The 27,725-nt window shown below is 40.4% G+C and overlaps 1 protein-coding gene across 1 annotated transcript in view; it reads right to left on the minus strand.

Annotated features, from left to right (window-relative positions):
- The window catches only part of ARHGAP5 (Rho GTPase activating protein 5), a 487,952-nt gene that overhangs the window by 103,198 nt on the left and 357,029 nt on the right, over nucleotides 1–27,725 (minus strand). The window contains exon 5 of the mRNA XM_053697926.1: nucleotides 741–872. Within this exon, the coding sequence (XP_053553901.1) occupies nucleotides 741–872 (132 nt within the window). The remainder of the gene's footprint in view (nucleotides 1–740; nucleotides 873–27,725) is intronic.

Consider the following 27,725-nt stretch of genomic DNA (forward strand, 5'->3'; position numbering starts at 1 on the left):
AAAAATGATTGATTCAAATGCATTATCCCAAATATGAAACTGATTGTCTGAAAATAAGGAATGTTGAACATCCTGAGTCAAGGCAAATAAATGTTTGAATACATATATTTAGAACTTTATAAAAAAGTGCCCAACCATAGCTTAGAGTGTCAAAGAAAATAAGACTTACTTACCCCAGGACACTCATCTACATGTTTGTAGAAAGCCAAACCAGTACTGAAACGAAAATCAGCAGAGGTAATGGTATATATATATATATATATATATATATATATATAAATATAAGAGTATATCGTCGATCTGAAAAGGGAGGTAAGAGATGAATCTCTACGACCGATAACAGAGAACCTATGAAATAGACCCCGTAGAAGGAGATCATTGCATTCAAATAGGCAATACTCTCCTCACATCCCTCTGACATTCACTGCACGCTGAGAGGAAAACCGGGCTCCAACCTGCTGCGGAGCGCATATCAACGTAGAATCTAGCACAAACTTACTTCACCACCTCCATAGGAGGCAAAGTTTGTAAAACTGATTTGTGGGTGTGGTGAGGGGTGTATTTATAGGCATTTTAAGGTTTGGGAAACTTTGCCCCTCCTGGTAGGAATGTATATCCCATACGTCACTAGCTCATGGACTCTTGCTAATTACATGAAAGAAAGACTAGTACTCTCAAATGGAATGGTCCAACAAGAGAACTACAAAAATTATATTTAGTGTAAGGTGCTCGGTACTTACTTGATGCATCTAACAGGTCAGGGTGGAGGCTGTATGGAATCAGAGGACCTGGCAAGTCTGCAAAGAAAGCCTTCAGAGCTCCTGCAACAGCATTAACCGTTACATCCATTGAAGCCAGATTCAAATTATTATCTGCAGAGAATAGACAATATTAACTTGTGTGTCTTGTTAAGGTTTAGAAATTATTGCACATTGAGTTACACAGCTACACCACACATACTTTGTTATACAAGGTTGATAAAATAATTACATAGCACATTTACATATCAAGATTAATCAGTAAACGTGTTACCCCAAACACATATTCAGCAGTGTTTTCAATAGCTAAAAATACACACAAAATCCACTGCATCCATGATATTCTAAACAAAACATACTGCCTACCCAAAACCTCATACACTGCTTTGCATTGCTAAAGAAGAAAAATGTAAATCACACTCAAACAGGTTTTCTCCATTATAAATTCAGAATCTGATACCATACCAACAGTGTTACAACCCTAAAAAACAACATTTCTTTTCATAAGATGGTGAGAGTCCACAAGAAATCAAATGTGAATTACACCAGTCCACTAACAGGCAGCAAAAACACCCCAACATGCTCTAATCCCTTCCATTTTCCCAGAACTTCTTAGTCAAATGTTTGCCTCCAAGATGGAGGGAGGTGAACTCTAAAGTGTTGATCTACATGTCGTTTGTGGGGGGGTTCTTCAACAGAAAGTAGTTCAGACGGGCAGTGAGAAATCTACTCCCAGTGTGGAGATGTCACCGGCCTCCCAGGAGAAATACAGATTTATCTGTGAACCCCTTGATCTACAGTGTGTTGCTCCTTGAAGGAATCCTTGGAACTGTGTTTGCACAGGCTTGACAGGGCTGTCTACCGAAAGTAGTCATTTGCAGCTGAGGTATATCTTCGGTGATACCGGAGACTTTAACAATGCCACTCTCACTTCACCAGTTCTAAAATTAAGAACTAGAAAATAGCGCATACTGCTCTCCATTAGTTATGGGTTAACTTTTTTGACTGGCTTTTAGCTCGCCTTCTGGCTTCTTCTTAATCCTTTATTCTGCAATGCAGTAGCCATCTAGCAGGTGTGGAAAGCTGTTACTGTGCCCTTAAATTCATTAGACTTCACTAATACAGATGAGAACTTACCAAATAAAAATTTGTAACTAATGCTGGGTGAACGATCCTTGTTTACATAAATATATATTGTGCGTTACTATCTGTGATTCTTACTTTGTTTTACTAGTCTTAACTATCTCATGTCAGCTTCTATCCTTCCTTTATTATTTGCTTACCACCTTATGTACAAAACAGAGCAAATCAGTGCAGCTTAAAGTGATAGAAATGTCCAAAATTAAATGTACATGGGTGCATTTCAATTTGAAATATAAGGATTTTTGCAGTATAAAAAGGCTTCTTGTAAAAGTTGTTACCGTTTCTCTGAGATATACGCACATCACAGCATATGTGCGTATGCCAGTGAAAAACAGTAAGAACAAAGTCTCTGGACCAGCAGCTGTTTATTTGGAGGAGAGATCTACTGATCCCTCATTATGTCTCCTCTGAAAGGATATATTTGTGTGTGTCTCCCTGCTCAGTTTTGCATATTATACTTTAAGGCTATTTCTCATTCTAGACAGGGTTTTGCGCTGCAGCCTATTACTCAGCAACAGGGAAAGGTACCCACTACAGTGGAAATCCTGGCAGTTTTGTTGAACTATCCCCATGAGTATAATGATGGCTGTCATGCCTCCTCAGGTAAACAGACACAAGTATGTGGCAGAAAGTGATGCGTCACAGACCCTTTCCTCACCAGGGTTTCCCTAATGAGTGACCGGTCTAGAGACGCACCTCAAAGAGGGGTGTGCACTGGAGTCAAATTATTCCAATTCTGAGGATAGATATTCTAAAACTCAGGCCCTCCCCTAAGGCTGTAGGTGAGTACACATCTTTCAATTTCAGGCTCGAGCAGTTCATGCCTTACTGGGGGACATGTTAAAAGCTCTGGAGGTATAGGACTCTCCCACTCCTGACAAGCCAGCTACAAAAAAAGATCAATTATTTATGCAAGCTACTAAGCAGGAAGGAATGGAAGAAGCCAGGTAAGCCTTTTATTATGTCCGCCAAGTTCAAAGCCATTTTCCCATGACTGCGTTCCAAGATAAAAGTTTGTGAAACAGTGCCTGAAGTCCGGGTCACCTTCATGGACTTCATCCATGGTGGTGAGAGTCCATGATCCATTACACCTGGGAATTACTCTTCCCTACGACTAGGCAAATATTCCCAAACCCCAAGGGCTCTGAAAATGTGCATTTGATTTTTCAGAGAGGGGTTCTCAGTTTATGTTGAGGCACAGGTTCCCTTCAGAGTACAGTGCTTGTCAGAGGGATGTATATAGGGTATGGTTTGTGGCTCCTTTTTCACCTCATGGGAAATCTGTCACAGACCCTCCATAATTGGTCACAGGGACTTGTCTTTTGCCTACTCCTATAGATCTACAATATACTCCTATTCCATAACCTCAGCTGATATGTTTCAGTACTGGTTTGGCTGTCTACTGGTTGTTTGTGTATGAGTGTCTTGTCGGGACCACGCACGTTTATAAGTGATGTTTTTCTCTTCGGCTACATTATGCACGTTGGGTTAGTGCATGTAGGTCCTCGTGCATGTTGGATTTGGCATGCTTAATTCCCTTAAAACTGTCAGTTATTTTGTGTGCATTTTCTCAGTCTGCTGTGGGATATATACTTGACCCAGGACATACTTGAAAACAAGAGAAATCTCAAGGTATCCTTCCTGGTAAAATATTTTGTAAATAAATACAATGCATGCGGATGTGAACTTTTATGGCTTCTGCTTTGTTTTACAGTTAAAGTGAATGTAAATTTTGATGCTAAAGTGCCCAGGTTTTTAAAAATTCGATTAAAAACAGGGGCACTTTAATTCATCAAAATTTACATTTCACTCCTGTTGTGAAAAAAAACAACTTACCTTTTAATCTCGACAGCAGCTCCAGCTTCCTCCACCCGTTGCAAAGCCTCTTAAATGAGGAATCTGGCTTCCTCCAATCACGGGGGGGGGGGAGCCGTGATTGGAGGATGAACTATCCATCATTTCTGACATCAGAAATGGCTTGTGACGACCGGAGGAAGCTGGAGCTGCTGTCAAGTTTAAAAGGTAGGTTTTTTTTCACAACAGGAGTGAAATTTAAATTTTGATTAAAATCGAATTTTTAAAAACCAAGCACTTTATCATCAAAATTTACATTCACTTTAAGCTTAGCGCGCATTGTACAGGTAAAGCTACATTAGGAGGTGTTAAGTTACCACTCCTCAAAAGCTTTTTAAAGGGGTCATAGTGTGTGTGTTTTTTTAATGCGTTGCTTTGTCAAATGCTATAATGGAGCTGATTCTGTCCCTAAACCTACACTAGGAAGCTGAGTTTCCTGAACATCTAACTTCCATAATTAAGTGTGTTTATTGTATTAAAAAAAAAAAAAAAAAATTTCCTTCAGTTTTTTTTTGTGTGACTCGTGTTTGCCTATGTTATTCCAATCAGACCAACCTAATGCTGCTTCTATGGGTATTACTGCTCCTTCTGGCTGACCATTACCGGAGAAGGCTACTAATGTTTCACCCACTATAAAAAATGTCATTAAAACTGCTGTTTATGTTGAAATTGGTTTTATTGCATTTTTACATTTTTAATAAACAAAGTTCAATAATCCAATAAAATACAGAAAATATGACATCTACACAATCCATGTTATGTGTTACATAAAAGATACTGTCAAAACATACATTTTTCAAGAAATGTCAATATTGTCGTTGCCTTATGTCCTGGAAATATATTACATTTTGATCCGGAGGGCCACATAGAATGCAATATACAAAACATCTTGATTATACCATCACAGCTGACCCCATTAAATCAACTGTGTCCCGGCTCTCAGCCCCCCAATACAAACAACCGTTTCCAGTAGCGAGAAGAATCTACACCTGCCTCTTTCCCTAGGTTCATGAAACATTAGAAAATGTTCCCATATCTAAGAAAAGTTTTCTTTTGTGTTCAGCTTCTCGGCTGCCAAGCTAGCCATATTGTAATAATATACTATTTTATATTGTTATGTACTAAAAAGCTGGGTGGTATAGTCTTCCAGAATTGCGCTAAGCTAACTATTGTGCAGATGGTCATAGCTAAACTACTGTATCTCTTTGGGATTTGGGGGACCTGAAAATGTAACAAGGCCTGTTCCGGGGTTAAAACTATTTGTGTTTGAAATATGAAGCTCAGAAGAGCTGAAGTCTGGTTCCAGATTTCCCTAATCTTTCCACATTCCCACCACATATGTAGATACGAACCTCTTTCCCCACATCCCCTATAGAATAACTGTGAAGGCTGATTTTCCAGTCCACCAAACCTAGTAGGGTGAAGATACCACTTAAATGCTACTCTAATAAAATTTTCTTTATTAGGTGAGAACGAGATGCCATAATCAAGATTATCAGTCCATGTCTTGCCCAAGTCTTGTTCCCATTTTAACATAATTTTGGATTTGCACTGATTAGTGTTACTATTAAGCATTGAATAAATGATCGAAATCGCTCCTCTGACATGTTCCCCAGAGAGGCATAAGGACTCGAATGTGTTATTTACGGGGATTCTAAAGTTACCTAATAGTTCTTGGACCCTGGATTTCAATTGTAAATAGTGGAACCATATATTCCTATTGTTGGGGTCGAGTTCTCAGAACTGTTCATATGAGATCAACTTGTCTTCTAATATTACATCAGCTATTTTATAAAGACCCTTATTGGCCCACTTCTGTTGTACCAGCAAGTGAATCATAGATGATGGGACCACCAAGGGTGTCACCCTAGATCTAGCTTGGATTAATGTGTATTTAGCGTGCACATTATGCCAAAGGAATATAGTGTGAGAGATCGCCAAGTATTTGTTTTGTAGAGGGTGTTTAGAGTTTCTTGGAGCCCATAGTAAGCTTGATATGTTAACTGTTTCTAAAGCCCCTGATTCAATTCACATCCATTGTGTACTCTGGTCAGCTTTAAACTACTGTAAGGTCTGGGTCAATCTTGCAGAATGATAGTTTGTGGCCAAATTTGGCATTCTTTCTATGAGTACACAGAATTTTCTTGTTAATTCTGGCTTTTTTTCCCTGCCACACGAAATGCAATATATCCTTTTGCAAAGCGTTAAGCTCCGATAGCGGTATCGATACTGGTAATGATCGAAATAGGTACAGTAACTTCGGTAACAGAGACATTTTGATTGACACTATTCTGCCATATAAGGATAATTAACATTTTAACCATTATGAAATAAGATCCCTAACATGTGCAAACATTGGGATGTAATTGGCACGATATAGGGCATAAATATTCGTAGGAAGATGTATACCCAAGTATTTAAGAGTTTTAGACCCCCATTTAAATGTGAAGTTAAGCTCCAAAAGCTTTTTAGCATGTTGAGGTAGTTTAATGCTCAGGGCCTCGCATTTGTCCTCATTAATTTTATAGCCAGAGATCTTACCATAATGAAGTATTAGTGAGTATAGAGGTGGGAGGGACAAAAGCGGTTTAGTCAATGACAGTATAATATCGTCTGCAAATAAAGACACTTTATATTCCTTTTGTCCTACCGTAAGTCCCGAAATATCTGTATCATCTCTAATTTTGGCCGCCAGTGACTCAATACAAAGAGCAAACAGTAACGGGGACAGAGGGCACCCTTGAAGTGTGGCATTATTAATAAGTATTGGTTTTAATTGGTATCCCAATAGTATAACAAATGCAGAAGGGGACGAGTACAGAGTTTTGAGAGCATCATAAAAGTCTCCCCTTATGTCAACCTTGCTCAACACAGAAAACATATAATCCCAATTAATCCTATCGAACGCCTTCTCTGCATCGAGAGAGAGAAACAGAGAAGTCACTTCTTTAACAGTAGCTATATTAATTAGGTCTATTATTTTGCGTGTATTGTCTGGGGCTTCCCTGTTTTGTATAAATCCTACCTGATCAGGGTGGATTAGGTTCTTGAGAATAGGGTTAAGGCGGTTGGCTAGGATTTTAGTAAGTATTTTGATGTATTGATTTATTAGGGAGATTGGCCTATAGTTTTGACAATGTTGTTTATTTTTCCCAGGTTTGGGTATAACCGCGATTCTGGCGCTCAACATTTCTTTGGGATTTTCTAAGCCCTTCAAGGTGGAGTTAAATACAAAATGTCTTGTAGGGATTTATAAAAGATGCCAGAGTAGCCGACTGGTCCAGGTGCTTTGGGATTCTTCATATTTTTTTATAACAATGTTTATCTCCTCCTGAGTAATAGGAGAATTCAAAGATTTAAGCTCGTCGTCATTTACCTTTGGTAGTGTGGTGTGTCCTAAAAAGTTATCTAAGTCTACTAATTTGTCTTTATCTTTAGTCGGAAATGATAGATTATATAACTTATTATAAAAGTCAGCGAACATGTTGGCAATACAAAGAGGATCGTTAGTGATTATCGTCTGGTTTCTGTAATTGTGGTACTGTGATGATTCTAGTTGTTTCCTTAAGTTTGTTTGCCAACATTTTATCAGACTTATTGCAATAAATATAATATTGTGTATCTATGATTTTAATAGATCTGGCTGCTTCTTTGTCTAATAATTGATCTATTACCTTATTTTTGGCACGCAATTTTTCCATGATTTTTTTTATTTGTGTTATGAGTCACTTGGGACCTTAAGTTTGCTTCGGTTTGTAACTGTGACAATTTAGCTTTAGTTTGTTTGTTTCTCTTACCTGCAATTAAGAAACCCCTCACAAAGGCCTTCAGAGTTCCCCAAACATACCAATGTTTGGAAGTGCTATCAGCATTGATTGAGATAAATTCGGTAACCTGTTGGTGGAGCTGTTGTAGTAAGATTGTATCCTGTAGGAGACTAGTGTTCAGTGTCCAAGATTTAGTTCTATTTGGGTTTAGTATTCCAGACATATTAACCTCCACCATGGAATGGTCTGACCAAGGACAATTTAGTATTGAGGCTTTTGTTAGTGGTGGGATTAAAATTTGACTTACAAAAATATTATATAATCTCGAGTGTGAGTTGTGCATTGGCGAAAAATATGTATAATCCCTATCGTTACCGTTTAGAGTTCTCCAACAGTCAATCAGGTTATGATCTAATGCAAAGTCCATTAATATGTTTTGGGAAAATCCAGGATGGTCCCGTGACGTCTCCCTTGTGGTTCGGTCTAATCTGTGATTTAATGTGACATTAAAATTGCCCCCTATTATAGTTTTGTATTGTTTCCACAGAGTTAAAGGTTTACTCACTTTTGTTAAGCAAGGTACCTGCTGGTCATTTGGAGCATAGATATTAAATATCAATACTGGTGTATTCTGTATCAACCCTAATGAGATATCTCCCCTCCATATCTATAAGCATCTCTTCCTCTTTAAAATTTAAGGATGAATGGAGAAGAGCCGTGACCCCACATCTTTTTTTTGTCGTTGCCTGCATGATACTGAATAGGAAATACTTTGTCCCAATACTTTGGAGTATAAGTTTTGGTGAAATGGGTCTCCTGAAGCATAACTATGTGTGCTTATTGGGTTTTATATACAGATAGTGCTATTTTTCTCTTGATATCTGAATTAAAACCTTGTACGTTGTGAGAAATTATTTTAATATACATTTTGTGGTGTAATGGGTGATGCTAAAATGGAAGCCTCACTAAAAAAAGTTAATTTATGCTTACCTGATAAATTAATTTCTTTTACGATATGACGAGTCCACGGATTTCATCCTTACTTGTAGGATATTAACCTCCTGCTAACAGGAAGTGGCAAAGAGCACCACAGCAGAGCTGTATATATAGCCCCTCCCTTTCCCTCCACCCTCAGTCATTCGGCCAAAGGTATAGGAAGAGAAAAGGAAAGGCTAAAAGGTGCAGAGGTGACTAAAGTTTACAAAAAATAAATCTGTCTTAAAAAGAACAGGGTGGGCTGTGGACTCGTCATATCGTAAAAGAAATTAATTGATCAGGTAAGCATAAATTTACTTTTCTTTTACAAAGATATGACGAGTCCATGGATTTCATCCTTACTTGTGGGATACCAATACCAAAGCAAAAGGACACGGATGAAAGGGAGGGACAAGACAGGAACCTAAACAGAAGGCACCACTGCTTAAAGAACCTTTCTCCCAAAAAGGGAGAAGAAGCAAAAGTATCAAATTTGTAAAATTTGGAAAAAGTATGAAGAGACGACCAAGTCGCAGCCTTACAAATCTGTTCAACAGAAGCATCGTTTTTAAAAGCCCATGTGGAAGCCACAGCCCTAGTAGAATGAGCCGTAATTCTTTCAGGAGGCTGCTGTACAGCAGTCTCATATGCCAGGCAGAGGATACTTCTCGGCCAAAAAGAAAGAGAGGTAGCCGTAGCTTTCTGACCCCTACGCTTTCCAGAATAAACAATGAATAATGAAGATGATTGACGGAAATCCTTGGTTGCCTGTAAGTAAAACTTCAAGGCACGGACCACGTCCAGATTGTGTAACAGACGCTCCTTCTTGGAAGAAGTATTAGGACACAATGAAGGAACAACAATTTCTTGATTAATATTCTCATTTGAAACAACCTTAGGAAGAAATCCAGGTTTGGTACGTAAAACCACCTTATCAAAATTAAATATAAGATAAGGCGAATCACACAGTGAAAGCTCAGAAACTCTTCGAGCAGAAGAAATAGCAACTAAAAACAGAACTTTCCAAGATAATAATTTAATATCTATAGAATACATAGGTTTAAATGGAACCCCTTGAAGAACTCTAAGAACTAAATTCAAACTTCAGGGAGGAGTAATAGGTCTAAATACAGGCTTAATTCTAGTTAAAGCCTGACAAAAAGACTGAACATCCGGCACATTTGCGAAACGCTTGTGAAGCAAAATTGTCAAAGCAGAAATCTGACCCTTTAAAGAACTTGCTGATAACCCTTTCTCCAATCCTTCTTGGAGAAAAGACAGAATCCTAGGAATCTTAATTTTACTCCATGAGTAACCCTTGGATTCACACCAATAAAGATATTTACGCCATATCTTATGATCGATTTTTCTAGTGACAGGCTTTCGAGCCTGTATCAAAGTATCAATGACCGAATCAGAGAATCCTCGCTTCGATAAAATCAAGGGTTCAATCTCCATGTAGTCAGCTGCAGAGAAATTAGATTTGGATGTTGAAAAGGACCTTGAATGAGAAGATCCTGTCTTAAAGGAAGTTTCCACTGTGGCAGAGAGGACATGTTCACTAGATCCGCATACCAAGTCCTGCGTGGCCACGCAGGCGCTATCAGGATGACTGAAGCTCTCTCCTGTTTGACTCGAGCAATCACGTGTGAAAGGAGAGGAAATGGTGGAAACACATAAGCTAGGCCAAACTTCCAAGGCACTGCCAGGGCATCTATCAGTTCGGCCTGTGGATCCCTCAACCTGGAACCGTATCTCGGGAGCTTGGTATTCTGTCGAGACGCCATTAGATCCAACTCTGGTCTGCCCCATCTGATCTGCCCCACTCCCCCGGATGAAAAGTCTGACGACATAGAAAATCTGCTTCCCAATCTTCTACTCCTGGGATGTAGATTGCCGACAAATAACAAGAGTGGGTCTCTGCCCATCGGATTATCTTGGATACCTCTATCATCGCTAAGGAACTCCTTGTTCCCCCCTGATGATTGTCGTGATGTTGTCCGACTGGAACCTGATGAATTTTGCCGAAGTCAACTGAGGCCATGCCAGAAGCGCATTGAATATTGCTCTCGGGGCCAGAATATTGATTGGAAGTAGAGACTCCACCTGAGTCCAAACACCCTGAGCCTTCAGGGAGTTCCAGACTGCACCCCAGCCCAAAAGGCTGGCATCTATTGTCACTATCACCCACGAGGGTCTGCTGAAACAAGTTCCCTGTGACAGATGATCCAGTGACACCCACCAAAGAAGAGTCTCTCTGGTTACTCGATCCAGATTTATCTGAGGAGATAAGTTCGCATAATCCCCATTCCACTGCCCGAGCATGCACAGCTGCAGTGGTCTGAGATGAAAACGGGCAAACGGAATTATGTCCATTGCCGCTACCATTAATCCTATGACTTCCATGCACTGAGCCACTGATGGCCGATGGATTGACTGAAGTGCTCGGCAAGTATTCAGAATCTTTGTTTTTCTGACCTCTGTCAGAAAAATGTTCATATCTACTGAGTCTATAAGGGTCCCCAGAAAAGAAACCCTTATCCGTGGAACTAATAAACTTTTTTCTACGTTCACTTTCCAACCGTGAGATCTCAGGAAAGACAATACTATGTCCGTGTGAGATATTGTCAATTGATAATTCAACACCTGAATCAGAATGTCGTCCAGATAAAGCGCTACTGCTATGCCCCGCGGTCTGAGAACCGCCAAAAGAGACCCCAGAACTTTTGTGAAAATTCTGGGTGCCGTGGCAAGACCGAAAGGAAGAGCCACGAACTGAAAATGTTTTTCCAGGAAGGCAAACTTTAAGAACCGATGATGATCCTTGTGAATAGGGATATGAAGGTATGCATCCTTCAAATCCACAGTAGTCATATATTGACCCCCCTGAACCATAGGTAAGATTGTTCGTATAGTCTCCATTTTGAACGATGGGACTCTGAGAAATTTGTTTAGACACTTGAGATCCAAAATGGGTCTGAAAGTTCCTTCTTTTTTGGGAACTACAAAAAGATTTGAGTAAAACCCCTGTCCCTGTTCCAGTTTTGGAACGGGACAAATTACACCCATGGTATAGAGGTCTTTTACACAGCGTAAGAACGCCGCTCTCTTTATCTGGTCTACAGATAACCATGAAAGATGGAATCTTCCCCGCGGGAGAAAATCCTTGAATTCTAGTTGATACCTGTGGGTCACTATTTCTAGTGCCCAGGAATCCTGAACATCTCTTGCCCAAGCCTGAGCAAAGAGAGAGAGTCTGCCTCCTACCAGATCCGGTCCCGGATCGAGGGCCACCCCTTCATGGTGTCTTGGAAGCAGCAGCGGGTTTCTTGGATTGTTTACCCTTATTCCAAGTCTGGTTGGGTCTCCAGACTAACTTGGATTGAGCAAAATTCCCTTCCTGCTTTGTGGAAGATGAAGAAGCAGAGGGTCCTCCTTTACAGTTTCGAAAGGAACGAAAATTATTCTGTTTACCCCTCATTTTAAGAGACTTATCCTGAGGTAGGGTATGACCTTTACCTGCAGTAATGTCAGAAATTATCTCCTTCAATTCAGGCCTGAATAGGGTCTTACCTTTAAAAGGAATAGCCAAAAGCTTAGATTTTGATGACACATCAGCAGACCACGATTTGAGCCATAACGCTCTACGCGGCAGAATGGCAAAACCTGCATTTTTTGCTGCTAACTTAGCCATTTGAAAAGCAACATCAGTAATAAAAGAATTAGATTAAGAGCCTTAATTCTATCCAGAATATCATCTAATGGAGTCTCAATTTTCAAAGACTCTTCTAGAGTTTCAAACCAAAAAGCGGCTGCAGTAGTTACTGGAACAATGCAAGCTGTAGGTTGCAAAAGAAAAACCTTGATGAATAAATCATTTCTTTAAAATGATGAAGAAAAAGACAGCGCCTCATAGTGCAAGTAGGTTCCAACAATAAGGAGTCACAGTGAGAGAATAACAAGTGGTAATATACTCACAAAGATATTGGCACCTTTGTTGAAAGAGGTGCAAATGAGCAGACTGACGTTTGAATCAGCAGTCAGTACGCTGGAGCCGGATAGTGTCCAGGTTCCCAGATAGGCCGCTGTAGACTCTCCTCCGTGAGTAGAGTCAGAATCCCCTGATGTTGTGCTGTGTAGGGAAACAGCAAGCGGTTGATCTCTGCGTGTAGTAAACACTGGAAACAAATGTGTTTAGAAAAGCAGTCCTCCAAACAATCGAAGAAATGACACTGTCTGCAAATTACAGATAAAACTTGGCAGGCAAGGTAAAAAGCAAATAATGCTGTAGTAGAAAAAGTTAAAAACATAATTTATGCTTACCTGATAAATTTATTTCTCTTGTAGTGTAGTCAGTCCACGGGTCATCCATTACTTATGGGATTATAGCTCTTAGCAGAGCTGCTATATAGCTCCTCCCCTCACATGTCATATCCAGTCATTCGACCGAAACAAGACGAGAAAGGAGAAACCATAGGGTGCAGTGGTGACTGGAGTTTAATTAAAATTTAGATCTGCCTTAAAAGACAGGGCGGGCCGTGGACTGACTACACTACAAGAGAAATAAATTTATCAGGTAAGCATAAATTATGTTTTCTCTTGTTAAGTGTAGTCAGTCCACGGGTCATCCATTACTTATGGGATACCAATACCAAAGCTAAAGTACACGGATGAAGGGAGGGACAAGGCAGGAACTTTAAACGGAAGGAACCACTGCCTGAAGCACCTTTCTCCCAAAAATAGCCTCCGAAGAAGCAAAAGTGTCAAATTTGTAAAATTTTGAAAAAGTGTGAAGTGAAGACCAAGTTGCAGCCTTGCAAATCTGTTCAACAGAGGCCTCATTTTTAAAGGCCCAGGTGGAAGCCACAGCTCTAGTAGAATGAGCTGTAATTCTTTCAGGAGGCTGCTGTCCAGCAGTCTCATAGGCTAAACGTATTATGCTACGAAGCCAAAAAGAGAGAGAGGTAGCCGAAGCCTTTTGACCTCTCCTCTGTCCAGAGTAAAAGACAAACAGGGAAGAAGTTTGGCGAAAATCTTTAGTTGCCTGCAAATAGAACTTCAGGGCACGGACTACGTCCAGATTATGCAAAAGTCGTTCCTTCTTTGAAGAAGGATTAGGACACAATGATGGAACAACAATTTCTTGATTGATATTCCTGTTAGAAACTACCTTAGGTAAGAACCCAGGTTTAGTACGCAGAACTACCTTGTCTGAATGAAAAATCAGATAAGGAGGATCACAATGTAAGGCAGATAACTCAGAGACTCTTCGAGCCGAGGAAATAGCCATCAAAAACAGAACTTTCCAAGATAACAGCTTGATATCAATGGAATGAAGGGGTTCAAACGGAACGCCTTGCAGAACGTTAAGAACTAAGTTTAAGCTCCACTGCGGAGCAACAGTCTTAAACACAGGCTTAATCCTAGCCAAAGCCTGAACGTCTGGAACTTCTGCCAGACGTTTGTGCAGAAGAATAGACAGAGCAGAAATCTGTCCCTTTAACGAACTAGCAGATAAGCCCTTTTCTAAACCCTCTTGTAGAAAAGACAATATCCTAGGAATCCTAACCTTACTCCATGAGTAACTCTTGGATTCGGACCAATATAAATATTTACGCCATATCTTATGGTAAATTCTTCTGGTAACAGGTTTCCTAGCCTGTATTAAGGTATCAATAACCGACTCCGAGAAACCACGCTTTGATAGAATCAAGCGTTCAATCTCCATGCAGTCAGCCTCAGAGAAATTAGATTTGGATGGTTGAAAGGACCCTGAATTAGAAGGTCCTGCCTCAGACGCAGAGACCATGGTGGACAGGATGACATGTCCACTAGGTCTGCATACCAGGTCCTGCGTGGCCACGCAGGCGCTATCAGAATCACTGATGCTCTCTCCTGTTTGATCTTGGAAATCAGTCGAGGAAGCATCGGAAATGGTGGAAACACATAAGCCATGTTGAAGACCCAATGTGCTGTCAGAGCATCTATCAGCACCGCTCCCGGGTCCCTGGACCTGGATCCGTAACAAGGAAGCTTGGTGTTCTGGCGAGACGCCATGAGATCCAGATCTGGTTTGCCCCAACGATGAATCAGTTGAGCGAAGACCTCCGGATGAAGTTCCCACTCCCCCGGGTGAAAAGTCTGGCGACTTAGAAAATCCGCCTCCCAGTTCTCCACGCCTGGGATGTAGATCGCTGACAGGGGGCAAGAGTGAGACTCTGCCCAGCGAATTATCTTTGAGACTTCCAACATCGCTAGGGAACTTCTGGTTCCCCCTTGATGGTTGATGTAAGCCACAGTCGTGATGTTGTCCGACTGAAATCTGATGAACCTCAGAGTTGCTAACTGAGGCCAAGCTAGAAGAGCATTGAATATTGCTCTTAACTCCAGAATATTTATTGGGAGGAGTTTCTCCTCCTGAGTCCATGATCCCTGAGCCTTCAGGGAATTCCAGACTGCCCCCCAACCTAGAAGGCTGGCATCTGTTGTTACAATCGTCCAATCTGGCCTGCGAAAGGTCATCCCCTTGGACAGATGGGGCCGAGAAAGCCACCATAGAAGAGAATCTCTGGTCTCTTGGTCCAGATTTAGCAGAGGGGACAAATCTGAGTAATCCCCATTCCACTGATTTAGCATGCACAATTGCAGCGGTCTGAGATGCAGGCGCGCAAATGGTACTATGTCCATTGCCGCTACCATTAAGCCGATTACTTCCATGCACTGAGCTACTGACGGGTGTGGAATGGAATGAAGGGCACGGCAAGCATTTAGAAGTTTTGATAACCTGGCCTCCGTCAGGTAAATTCTCATCTCTACAGAATCTATAAGAGTCCCTAGGAAGGGAACCCTTGTAAGTGGCAATAGAGAACTCTTTTCCACGTTCACCTTCCACCCATGCGACCTCAGAAATGCCAGAACTATCTCTGTATGAGACTTGGCAGTTTGAAAACTTGACGCTTGTATCAAAATGTCGTCTAGGTACGGAGCCTCGCGGTCTTAGTACCGCCAGAAGTGAGCCCAGAACCTTTGTAAAGATTCTTGGAGCCGTAGCTAACCCGAAGGGAAGAGCTACAAACTGGTAATGCCTGTCTAGGAAGGCAAATCTTAGGTACCGATAATGATCCTTGTGAATCGGTATGTGAAGGTAGGCATCCTTTAAGTCCACTGTGGTCATGTACTGACCCTCTTGGATCATGGGTAGGATGGTTCGAATAGTTTCCATTTTGAATGATGGAACTCTTAGGAATTTGTTTAGGATTTTTAAGTCCAAGATTGGTCTGAAGGTTCCCTCTTTCTTGGGAACCACAAATAGATTTGAATAGAATCCTTCCCCGTGTTCCGTCCGCGGAACTGGGTGGATCACCCCCATTAGTAAGAGGTCTTGTACACAGCGTAGAAACGCCTCTTTCTTTATTTGGTTTGCTGATAACCTTGAAAGATGAAATCTCCCTTGTGGAGGAGAAGCTTTGAAGTCCAGAAGATATCCCTGAGATATGATCTCCAACATCCAGGGATCCTGGACATCTCTTGCCCAAGCCTGGACAAAGAGAGAAAGTCTGCCCCCCACTAGATCCGTTTCCGGATAGGGGGCCCTCTTCATGCTGTCTTAGGGGCAGCAGCAGGTTTTCTGGCCTGCTTGCCCTTGTTCCAGGACTGGTTAGTTTTCCAGCCCTGTCTGTAACGAGCAACAGCTCCTTCCTGTTTTGGAGCGGAGGAAGTTGATGCTGCTCCTGCCTTGAGGTTACGAAAGGCACGAAAATTAAACTGTTTGGCCTTTGATTTGGCCCTGTCCTGAGGCAGAGCATGGCCCTTACCTCCCGTAATGTCAGCGATAATTTCTTTCAAGCCGGGCCTGAATAAGGTCTGCCCTTTGAAAGGAATATTAAGCAATTTAGATTTAGAAGTCACGTCAGCTGACCAGGATTTAAGCCATAGCGCTCTGCACGCTTGGATGGCGAATCCGGAGTTCTTAGCCGTAAGTTTGGTTAAATGTACGACGGCATCAGAAACAAATGCGTTAGCTAGCTTAAGTGCTTTAAGCTTGTTCATAATTTCATCCAATGGAGCTGTGCGAATGGCCTCTTCCAGAGACTCAAACCAGAATGCCGCCGCAGCAGTGACAGGCGCAATGCATGCAAGGGGCTGTAAGATAAAACCTTGTTGAACAAACATTTTCTTAAGGTAACCTTCTAATTTTTTATCCATTGGATCTGAAAAGGCACAACTATCCTCCACCGGGATAGTGGTACGCTTAGCCAAAGTAGAAACTGCTCCCTCCACCTTAGGGACCGTCTGCCATAAGTCCCGTGTGGTGGCGTCTATTGGAAACATTTTCCTAAATATAGGAGGGGGGGAAAAGGGCACACCGGGTCTATCCCACTCCTTGCTAATAATCTCTGTAAGCCTGTTAGGTATAGGAAAAACATCAGTACACACCGGTACCGCATAGTATCTATCCAGCCTACATAATTTCTCTGGAATTGCAACCGTGTTACAATCATTCAGAGCCGCTAATACCTCCCCTAGCAATACGCGGAGGTTCTCAAGCTTAAATTTAAAATTAGAAATCTCTGAATCCAGTCTTCCTGGATCAGATCCGTCACCCACAGAATGAAGCTCTCCGTCCTCATGTTCTGCAAATTGTGACGCAGTATCGGACATGGCTCTCCCATCATCAGCGCGCTCTGTCCTTAACCCAGAGCAATCGCGCTTGCCTCTTAATTCTGGCAATTTAGATAATACTTCTGTCATAACAGTAGCCATGTCTTGCAAAGTGATTTGTATGGGCCTCTCTGATGTACTAGGCGCCTCAATATCACGCACCTCCTGAGCGGGAGGCGAAGGTACTGACACGTGAGGAGAGTTAGTCGGCATAACTTCCCCCTCGTTGTCTGGTGATAATTTCTTTACATGTAAAGATTGACTTTTATTTAAAGTGACATCAATGCATTTAGTACACAGATTTCTATGGGGCTCCACATTGGCCTTTAAACATAGTGAACAAAGAGATTCATCTGTGTCAGACATGTTTAAACAGACTAGCAATGATACTAGCAAGCTTGGAAAATACTTTCAAATAAATTTACAAGCAATATAAAAAACGCTACTGCGTCTTTAAGAAGCACAAAAAGCTGTCACAGTTGAAATAACAATGAACCAAATTAGTTATAGCAACCAAATTTTCACAGTAAATGTATTAAGTAAGCAAAGGATTGCACCCACCAGCAAAAGGATGATTAACCCCTTAATACCCAAAAACGGATAATAATTTAATAATTAACGTTTTTATCACAGTCAAACACACTGTCACAGGTCTGCTGTGACTGATTACCTCCCTCAAAATGAATTTTGAAGACCCCTGAGCTCTCTAGAGACGTCCTGGATCATGGAGGATGAAGTAGGAAGATTGTGACTGAATTTTTACTGCGCAAAAAAAAGTGCTAAAATAGGCCCCTCCCACTCATATTACAACAGTGGGGAAGCTCAGTTAACTGTTTCTATGCAGAAAACAAAGATAGCCATGTGGTAAAAATCATGCCCCAATAAGTTTTATCACCAAGTACCTCACAAAAAACGATTAACATGCTAGTAAACGTTTTGAACATACATTTTAAAAGCTATGAAGTGTTATTAATAAGCCTGCTACCAGTCGCTTTTACTGCAGTTAAGGCTCATACATTACTTCAGTATTAACAGTATTTTCCGAGTCAAATTCCATTCCCTAGAAAAATACTTCAGTGTACACACACTCATCAGCCTAATACCAGTCGCTACCACTGCATTTAAGGCTGAACTTACATTACATTGGTATTAGCAGTATTTTCTCAGTCAATTCCATTCCTTAGAAAAATAATTTACTGCACATACCTCGTTTGCAGGGGGGCCCTGCATGCTATTCCCCTTTTCTGAAGTTACCTCACTCCTCAGAATGTGTGAGAACAGCCAGTGGATCTTAGTTACGTCTGCGAAGATCATAGAAAACGCAGGCAGATTCTTCTTCTAATGCTGCCTGAGAACAAACAGCACACTCCGGTGCCATTTAAAATAAAAAACTTTTGATTGAAGAAATAAACTAAGTTTAAAAACACCACAGACCTCTCACAACGACCTATCTTTAGTTAGGTTGCAAGAGAATGACTGGATATGACATGTGAGGGGAGGAGCTATATAGCAGCTCTGCTTGGGTGATCCTCTTGCAACTTCCTGTTGGGGAAGAGATATAATCCCATAAGTAATGGATGACCCGTGGACTGACTACACTTAACAAGAGAAAACACTTTTATTGTGAGAGCTTAAGACGCTTTTCTCGGCCACAAGCTCCTGGCCGTTTCATCAGATAAAATATATTACACATGCGATTGCAAAGAACATTTAAAAAGCCTGCCAAGATGTATGATTGGCCAATATCGAACCAATCCCAAAAAGGTATCGTTTGAAAAGTAACATTGTTTAGACACATAGTATATAATTAACAATGTAAATAAATAACTGTGCCAACTAATGTGTCTATATACATATAAGAGAAAATGTGCGATCCTGAATAGAATGCATTTGATCTAAAGAATAATAATGAATCTGTATTTCGCCTACATACATACATATAACAAAAATTGTTGTACGATACTAACTAGAGTGTATTTGATCTAAAAGATGAATCCGAATTTCGCCTCAATGAATAATGGATTAAATTTAATTGGAAATATTGATAATATAAAAAAAGGGGGTATTTTTCTTTCTAACCGATGGATTTCTGGTTTGTCTATGAATTAATTAAAAAGTGTGTATGAGTATGCTGAGACTAGGAACGGAGGTACTAAACATAACAAAGGGACATTTCTCGGGTGTATCGTAAGACAGAATATCCAAGAGTACTCATATACGAGTAGCATTAGTAAACTACGAAGAGATCATTAGTAAGAAAATGTGACAGGGGACACGAAAAGACCACCACCCACCATCACGTTGGTAATATGTGGATAGCAAATTTGCATGTACCACTATTAGAGTGTGTGGTATCTGATTGTGGATCAGAGAAACCTCTATGACTTAGAAGTAAGCGTTCAATTTCCATACCTTCAAATTTAATGATTTGAGATCCTAATGGAAAAACGGACCTTGAGATAGTAGGTCCGGCCGTAACGGAAGTGGCCAAGGCGGGCAACTGGACATCCGAACCAGATCCGCATACCAAAACCTGTGTGGCCATGCTGGAGCCACCAGCAACACAAAAGACTGTTCCATGATTATTTTGGAAATCACTCTTGGAAGAAGAACTAGAGGGGGGAAAATGTAAGCAGGTTGATAACACCAAGGAAGTGTCAGCGCATCCACTGCTTCCACCTGAACATCCCTGGACCTGGACAGGTATCTGGGAAGTTTCTTCTTTAGATGAGAGGCCATGAGTTCTATCTCTGAAAGACCCCACATCTGAACAATCTGAGAAAACACATCTGGATGGAGAGACCACTCTCCTGGATGTAAAGTCTGGCGGCTGAGATAATCCGCCTCCCAATTGTCTACACCTGGGATATGCACCGCAGAGATTAGACAGGAGCTGGATTCCGCCCAAGCAAGTATCCGAGATACTTCTTTCATAGCTTGGGGACTGTGAGTTCCACCCTGATGATTGACATAAGCCACAGTTGTGATATTGTCTGTCTGAAAACAAATGAACAGTTCTCTCTTTAGTAGAGGCCAGAACTGAAGAGCCCTGAGAATTGCACGGAGTTCTAAAATATTTATTGGTAATCTCGCCTCTTGAGATTTCCAAACCCCTTTTGCTGTCAGAGACCCCCAAACGGCTCCCCAACCTGAAAGACTCGCATCTGTTGTGATCACAGTCCAGGTTGGGTGAACAAAAGAAGCCCCTTGAACCAAACGATGGTGATCTATCCACCATGTCAGAGAGTGTCGTACATTGGGATTCAAGGATATTAATTGTGAAATCTTTGTATAATCCCTGCACCATTGATTCAGCATACAAAGCTGTAGAGGTCTCATGTGAAAACGAGCAAAGGGGATTGTCTCTTGTCTGTTAGAGACAGAGTCATGGACACTGAATCTATCTGGAAACCTAAAAAGGTGACCCTTGTCTGAGGAATCAAGAAACTTTTTGGTAAATTGATCCTCCAACCATGTTTCCGAAGAAACAACACTAGTTGATTTGTGTGAGATTCTGCAGTATGTAAAGACTGAGCTAGTACCAAGATATTGTCCAAATAAGGAAACACTGCAATACCCTGTTCTCTGATTACAGATAGTAGGGCACCCAGAACCTTGGAAAAGATTCTTGGAGCTGTTGCTAGGCCAAATGGAAGAGCAACAAATTGGTAATGCTTGTCTAGAAAAGAGAATCTCAGAAACTGATAGTGTTCTGGATGAATCGGAATATGAAGGTATGCATCCTGCAAGTCTATTGTGGACATATAATGTCCTAGCTGAACAAAAGGCAGAATAGTCCTTATAGTCACCATCTTGAAAGTTGGTACTCTTACATAACGATTCAAAATTTTCAGATGCAGAATTGGTCTGAACCTTGTTCCTGAAGAGGAACTGGCATGATTACCCCTGAAGACTCCAGGTCTGAAACACACTTCAGAAAAGCCTGAGCTTTTACTGGATTTACAGGAATGTGTGAGAGAAAAAAATCTTCTCACAGGAGGTCTTACTTTGAATCCTATTCGATACCCTTGAGAGACAATGCTCTGAATCCAATGATTTTGGACAGATTTTATCCAAAAATCCTTGAAAAACCTTAATCTGCCCCCTACCAGCTGAGCTGGAATGAGGGCCGCACCTTCATGCGGACTTAGGGGCAGACTTTGGTTTCCTAAATGGCTTGGATTTATTCCAATTTGAGGAAGGCTTCCAACTGGAAGCAGATTCCTTGGGAGGAGGATTAAGTTTTTGTTCCTTATTCTGACGAAAGGAAAGAAAACGGTTAGAAGCCTTAGATTTACTCTTAGGTTTTTTTATCCTGAGGCAAAAAAACTCCTTTTCCTCCAGTGATAGTTGAAATAATAGAATCCAACTGAGAACCAAATAAATTATTACCTTGGAAAGAAAGAGATAGTAATCTAGATTTAGATGTCATATCAGCATTCCAAGATTTAAGCCACAAAGCTCTTCTAGCTAATACAGCTAAAGTCATGGATCTAACATCAATTTTGATAATATAAAAAATGGCATCACAAATAAAATGATTAGCATGTTGCAGTAAGCGAACAAGGCTAGATATGTCAGAATCCAATTCATGTTGCGCTAAATTTTCCAACCAGAAAGTTGATGCAGCCGCAACATCACCCAAAGAAATAGCAGGTCTGAGAAGATGACCTGAATATAAATAGGCCTTCCTTAGATAAGATTCAAGCTTCCTATCTAAAGGATCCTTAAAGGAAGTGCTATCTTCCATAGGAATAGTGGTACGTTTAGCAAGAGTAGAAATAGCCCCATCAACTTTGGGGATCTTTTCCCAAAACTCTATAGATTTTGCTGGTAAAGGATACAATTTTTTAAACCTTGAAGTAGGAACAAAGGAAGTACCTGGCTTATTCCATTCCCTAGAAATCATATCAGAAATAGCCTCAGGAATGGGAAAAACACCTGGGGAAACCACAGGAGGTTTAAAAACAGCATTTAAACGTTTATTAGACTGAACGTCAATAGGACTGGTTACCTCAATATCCAAAGTAATTAACACTTCTTTTAATAAAGAATGCATATACTCTATTTTAAATAAATAAGTAGATTTGTCAGTGTCAATATCTGAGGAAGGATCTTCTGTTTCAGATAGATCCTCAGCAGAAGAGGATGAATTATTATGTTGTTGGTCATTTGAAATTTCATCAGCTAAATGAGAAGTTTTAAAAGACCTTTTACGTTTATTAGAAGGTGGAAATGCAGACAAAGCCTTCATAATAGATTCAGAAACAAATTCTTTAAAATTTACAGGTATATCATGCACATTAGAAGTTGAAGGATCTGCAACTGGCAATGTACTATTACTGATAGAAACACTATCTGCATGTAAAAGTTTATCATGACAACTATTACAAATGACATTCGGTGGAATAATTTCTACAATTTTGCAACAAATGCACTTAACTTTGGTAGAACCGATGTCAGGCAGCAATGTTCCAGCAGAAACTTCAGAGACAGGATCGGATTGGGACATCTTGCTCAATGTAAAAGAAAAAACAACATATAAAGCAAAATTATCTATTTCCTTAAATGACAGTTTCAGGAATGGGAAAAAAATGCAAAAGCATAGGCCTCTTGATAGAGAAGAAAGCAGGAGGCAAATATGAATGGGGTATTGAAATAATGAAAATAATTTGGCGCCAAGTATGACGCACAACGTAACGTAAACTTTTTTGGCGCCAAAAATGACCGGAAATGACACACTTGCGTCACTAATGACGCCGCCGTGTGAAAGGTCTCGACGTCACGTATGACGCCGGAAATTACGAAGTTGCGTCAAAATGTAATTTCCCGCGCCAAAAAAGTTCGCGCCAAAAATTACGCAATAAAGTCTTACATTTGACGCACCCGCGGGCCTAATACCCGCAAATGCAAAAGTAGTCAAAATTGAAAAAGACTAAACCCCAGGTAAGAAACAAATTTCTTAAAGTGTTTATATTCCCAAATATGAAACTGACAGTCTGCAGAAGGAAATACATGAACCTGACTCATGGCAAATATAAGTACAACACATATATTTAGAACTTTATATAATTTGCATAAAGTGCCAAACCATAGCTGAGAGTGTCTTAAGTAATAAAAACATACTTACCAAAAGACACCCATCCACATATAGCAGATAGCCAAACCAGTACTAAAACAGTTCTTTAGTAGAGGTAATGGTAAATTTGAGAGTATATCGTCGATCTGAAAAGGGAGGTAGGAGATGAATCTCTACGACCGATAATAGAGAACCCATGAAAAAGACCCCCGTTAGGGAAATCATCGTATTCAATAGGTGATACAATCATCCAGAGTCGCTAAAACCTCCCTAAGTAACAGTCTTAAGTGTTCAAGCTTAAATTTAAATGACATAACGTCCGAATCTGTCTGAGGTAATATATTTCCTGGGTCTGAAAGCTCACCCTCAGACAGCAATTCCCTAACCCCCAACTCAGAACATTGTGAGGGAGCATCGGAAAAAGCTAATAAAAGCACCAGAGGATTCAGTATTTACATTAATACCTGACCTACTGCGTTTACCCTGTAACACTGGTAATTTGGATAATACCTCTGTAATTGACATAACTGCAGCCATATTCTGCAGAGTAAAAGCATTAGACGCACTAGAAGTACTTGGCGTTGCTTGTGTGGGTGTTAAAGGTTGTGACATTTGGGGAGAATTAGATGGCATATCCTGATTCCCTTCAAACTGAGAATCATCCTTAGGCATACTTTTATTACTTAAAATATGCTTCTTACATTGTAAGGCCCTTTCAGTAAAAGAGGTACATAATGTAAGTGGGGGTTCCACAAATGGCTTCTAAACACAAAGAACACTTAGTATCCTCAATGTCAGACATGTTGAGAAAAGACTAACAGTATTTTAAACACTTTGAACAATTTTCGAAAAAAATGTACTGTGCCTTTAAAAAATAAAAAAGCATACAATTTTACCAAAACTGCAAAAAAAAAGCTAAATAAACAAATCTGTTTAGCAACACATGTGCCCAAAAATTATTCCACTTATAAGCAATAAGCAAAAACAACCTTATCAGGACATTTATAGTGAAAAAAATACAATTTATTAAAAAAAATGACCCCTGCAGGCGCCTAACTGCCCTTAAAGTGCTTGAAAATTATTATACCATGATCCGGTCATCAGAACATAAGTTGAGACCTAACCGGAGCTCATGTCTGATGCCAAATGCAGAAATGTATTGCGCGTCGGAGCGCGGGAAAAATGGGCCCCGCATATGAAGCGGTTAGAACCAAAAAACCAAGTGATCCCCCTTTATAATACTGCAGCCCCTAAACAAAATAACAAGCTGCCTCTCCCAGTGTCAACACCCAAAAAAAATGTTCTAAATAAAGGTTTTTAAAGTAACATCTCTCACAGATCCACTTTTAAAGTGAAGGTCAATTTTCATCAATGAGTGCCCGGTTTTTAAAAATACTTTTTAAAACAGGGGCACTTTCATTGATGAAAATTAACATTGCACTGGATTTTAAGAAATACTTACCTTTTTCTCCTGCAAAACCGGATCGCCGATCTCAGCCTCAGTTCCTCTGTAGTGACGTCAGAAATGACAAAAACCGGCTTCCTCCAATCATGGCTTGCACCCCAGAGCGTCCAGCTCGTGATGCCTGGCTGTGATTGGAGGAAGCCAGTTTTGTCATTGCTGTTGTCTTACAGCAGGAAGAAGAAGGAGGGAGATCGTCTATCCGGCATTGCAGGAGTAAAAGGTAAGTATTTCTTAAAATCCAGTGCAATGTTAATTTTCATCAATGAAAGTGCCCCTGATTTTAAAAGTATTTTTAAAAACCGGGCACTCATTGATGAAAATTGACCTTCACTTTAACCCCTTTTATAGCAAAAAGATGTCAGTCATTCTGATATAACAGGTCTCCTCAGAAAAAAAGACTGAACATACCTTAAATGCTAATAGCATGCAGCTGTTCTCCACTCTGAAGATTTCTTTACACTACCTTCAGCATTCAGCGGGAACCAATGTGGATCTTAGTTACGTCTACTAAGATCATCATCTTCAGGGCAGAAAACTTCTTCCATATCCCCCTGAGAAAAATAGTACACACCGGTACAATTTGAAAATAAAAAACTTCTTGATTGAAGAAACTAAAACTAACACCTCACACTTCACCTCTTCCTAGTATAACACAGGCAAAGAGAATGACTGAGGGTGGAGGGAAAGGGAGGGGCTATATATATACAGCTCTGCTGTGGTGCTCTTTGCCACTTCCTGTCAGCAGGAGGTTAATATCCCACAAGTAAGGATGAAATCTGTGGACTTGTCATATCTTTGTAAAAGAAACAGTGTGTTGTAGTAACCAATGAATTTCATAGTGTAGACCTATAGTGGAGAGCCGGGATCAAAAACCTCCAGGACATGTATGGCTAGAGGTAAGCCTTCAACAGGCAACATACTCTGCAATAAATACATGGCTTTTAAAGTAACAAACATAATGAGAACTGACATTTCCTAAACATACATACATTAACCGGTGTAGTAATGTTGATGTGAAATGTTTTTGGATTAAGTAATTGATAACAATGATGAACACATACAATTTCAAAAACGCAACAATAGTCCCTATCTGGGAAAATAGAGAAGAAGTACAGGGCGGCAGGTCCCTTAATATTTGGAATGAGATATAAATTATATACCTATGACAATTAATGTGTAAAAGGATGGGGGAGGGGATTGGGAAGAGATATAAAGTTGGGAGAGGGGAGGGTGGTTATTAATACTTAGGAGAAGGTTTAGAAGGAAAAAAGAAAAGGGAGGGCAAGAAAGTAGCTCCTGAAATGAGCTTGGAATCAGTTCAACATGCTAGAACATTCAAATGAACTAAACATCCATAATAGGTTATAACTATCAACATGAAACTATGGTTATAAACATTCGACCACAGGAACAGTTAAATAAATGTCTGTCTAGCAAAATCAAAGTCAGCAATATAACTCTTATCGCTATGTAGACTTATAAAAAGGATACACATAATTTTGTCTCCAATCTTCAAGATGGGGATACATCTTCTTTGCATAATATGTCAGTGTCCAAAGTGCTGCTTGGGTTTGACTTTGCTTTTTTTGGTTTTCTGCTGACTTTTCCCACTGGGGTCCACTCACGTTGAATGGCCTTCTTCTGGGAGCTTGGGATCGATGGAGTGTCAGGAGCATCAAAGTGGATCTGTAGACGTTGCAGTATTGAGAATCCTTCCGTTAATGTATAACAGGTGTAATTGACATTTTGGTGTGAAAATTGAAGCTTAAAAGGGAAGTTCCACCTGTTTCTGATTTGAGCCCTCGTAAGGGCTGTTGTTACTGGTTTAAGGTCTCTTCGTTTACCTAGAGTGATGGGAGCAATGTCTGAGAATATTTGTATTGAGTGACCTTCAAAATGTATGGTCTGCTGTGTTCTGGCTGCTTTGATAATAAGCTATTTTACATGAAAGTAATGGAGTTTGAGGATAATGTCTCTAGTTGTCGATTGTTGAGGTTTAGTCAAGGCTCTGTGCACCCTGTCCATGAGGAACATGTCAGGGTCTATCTCCAGTACTTGTTGAAGGAAGAGCTTTTGCACAACCTCTTGAAGGTTTTTTATAGGATTCCGGTAACTTTCTGATGTGCAGGTTTGACCTACGGGATCTATTTTCTAGATCTTCAATTTGCACTTCAAGTTTGGTGATGTAATCAGCATGTTCTGATAATGTGGTCTGAATCAGAGGAATTTCCTCCGCAATGTTATCTGTTCTTTCTTCCAATTCAGCCGTGCGGCTGCCAATATCTTTAATGTCTCAAGTCAGATAACGCAGCTTTAAGTTCATCTTGAAAAAGAGATTTTATTTGGGACAAGAGTTCTTTATTCTGAGTATCCATGATACTTGGTACATTTCTTTCAGTAGTGCTTGCGTTTAAGTTATCGCTAGGGGTTGGAGAACCTTTTTCCTGCTGTTTTTATTGAGACTTATTAATACATTCTTTTACCGTCTGTATTTTGTTCTTCATCTTGTCTGCCTTGGCGATAAGTAGCAGGTCTTATTTGTGTGTATGGTTAAAGCTGACTGTTTATTTTATTATTTTTTAATTTATTATTTTTTTTCTTTTTCTTTTCAGGAGCTGAGATAGTGGTGGTGAATATTTAGGAATACATTGATATGTTATGCTGTGGTATGTAATCACAGTGTGGGATTGCAAAGGTTAATAGAGCCTGCCAACTCCCCCTCCATCCATCCTATCAGTGCCTCACTGTTAAAGCTTCAGGGGATAGTGGGAAGCAGGGTGAAAGCCTTGAGCTTCTTGATGTGTGCTGAGCAGATCCTTTGTCCCAGGACTATGAACCCTTAATGAGCCCCCTAGGTCAGCTTCCAAGTCTCAGCTATACAAACTGCTCACTCAGGCCAAGGAGAGAGTTGGTGGTATAATAATAAAGGTCCAGAAAGGATCTGAAGTGCTCTAAGTACAAAACTTTACATGAGTAGAAAATGAGGGGTCCCTCAAACGTTATTTTTTATTTTATTTGGTGGG

The sequence above is a fragment of the Bombina bombina genome, chromosome 1, assembly GCF_027579735.1.
Source record: "Bombina bombina isolate aBomBom1 chromosome 1, aBomBom1.pri, whole genome shotgun sequence".
Lineage (NCBI taxonomy): Eukaryota > Metazoa > Chordata > Amphibia > Anura > Bombinatoridae > Bombina > Bombina bombina.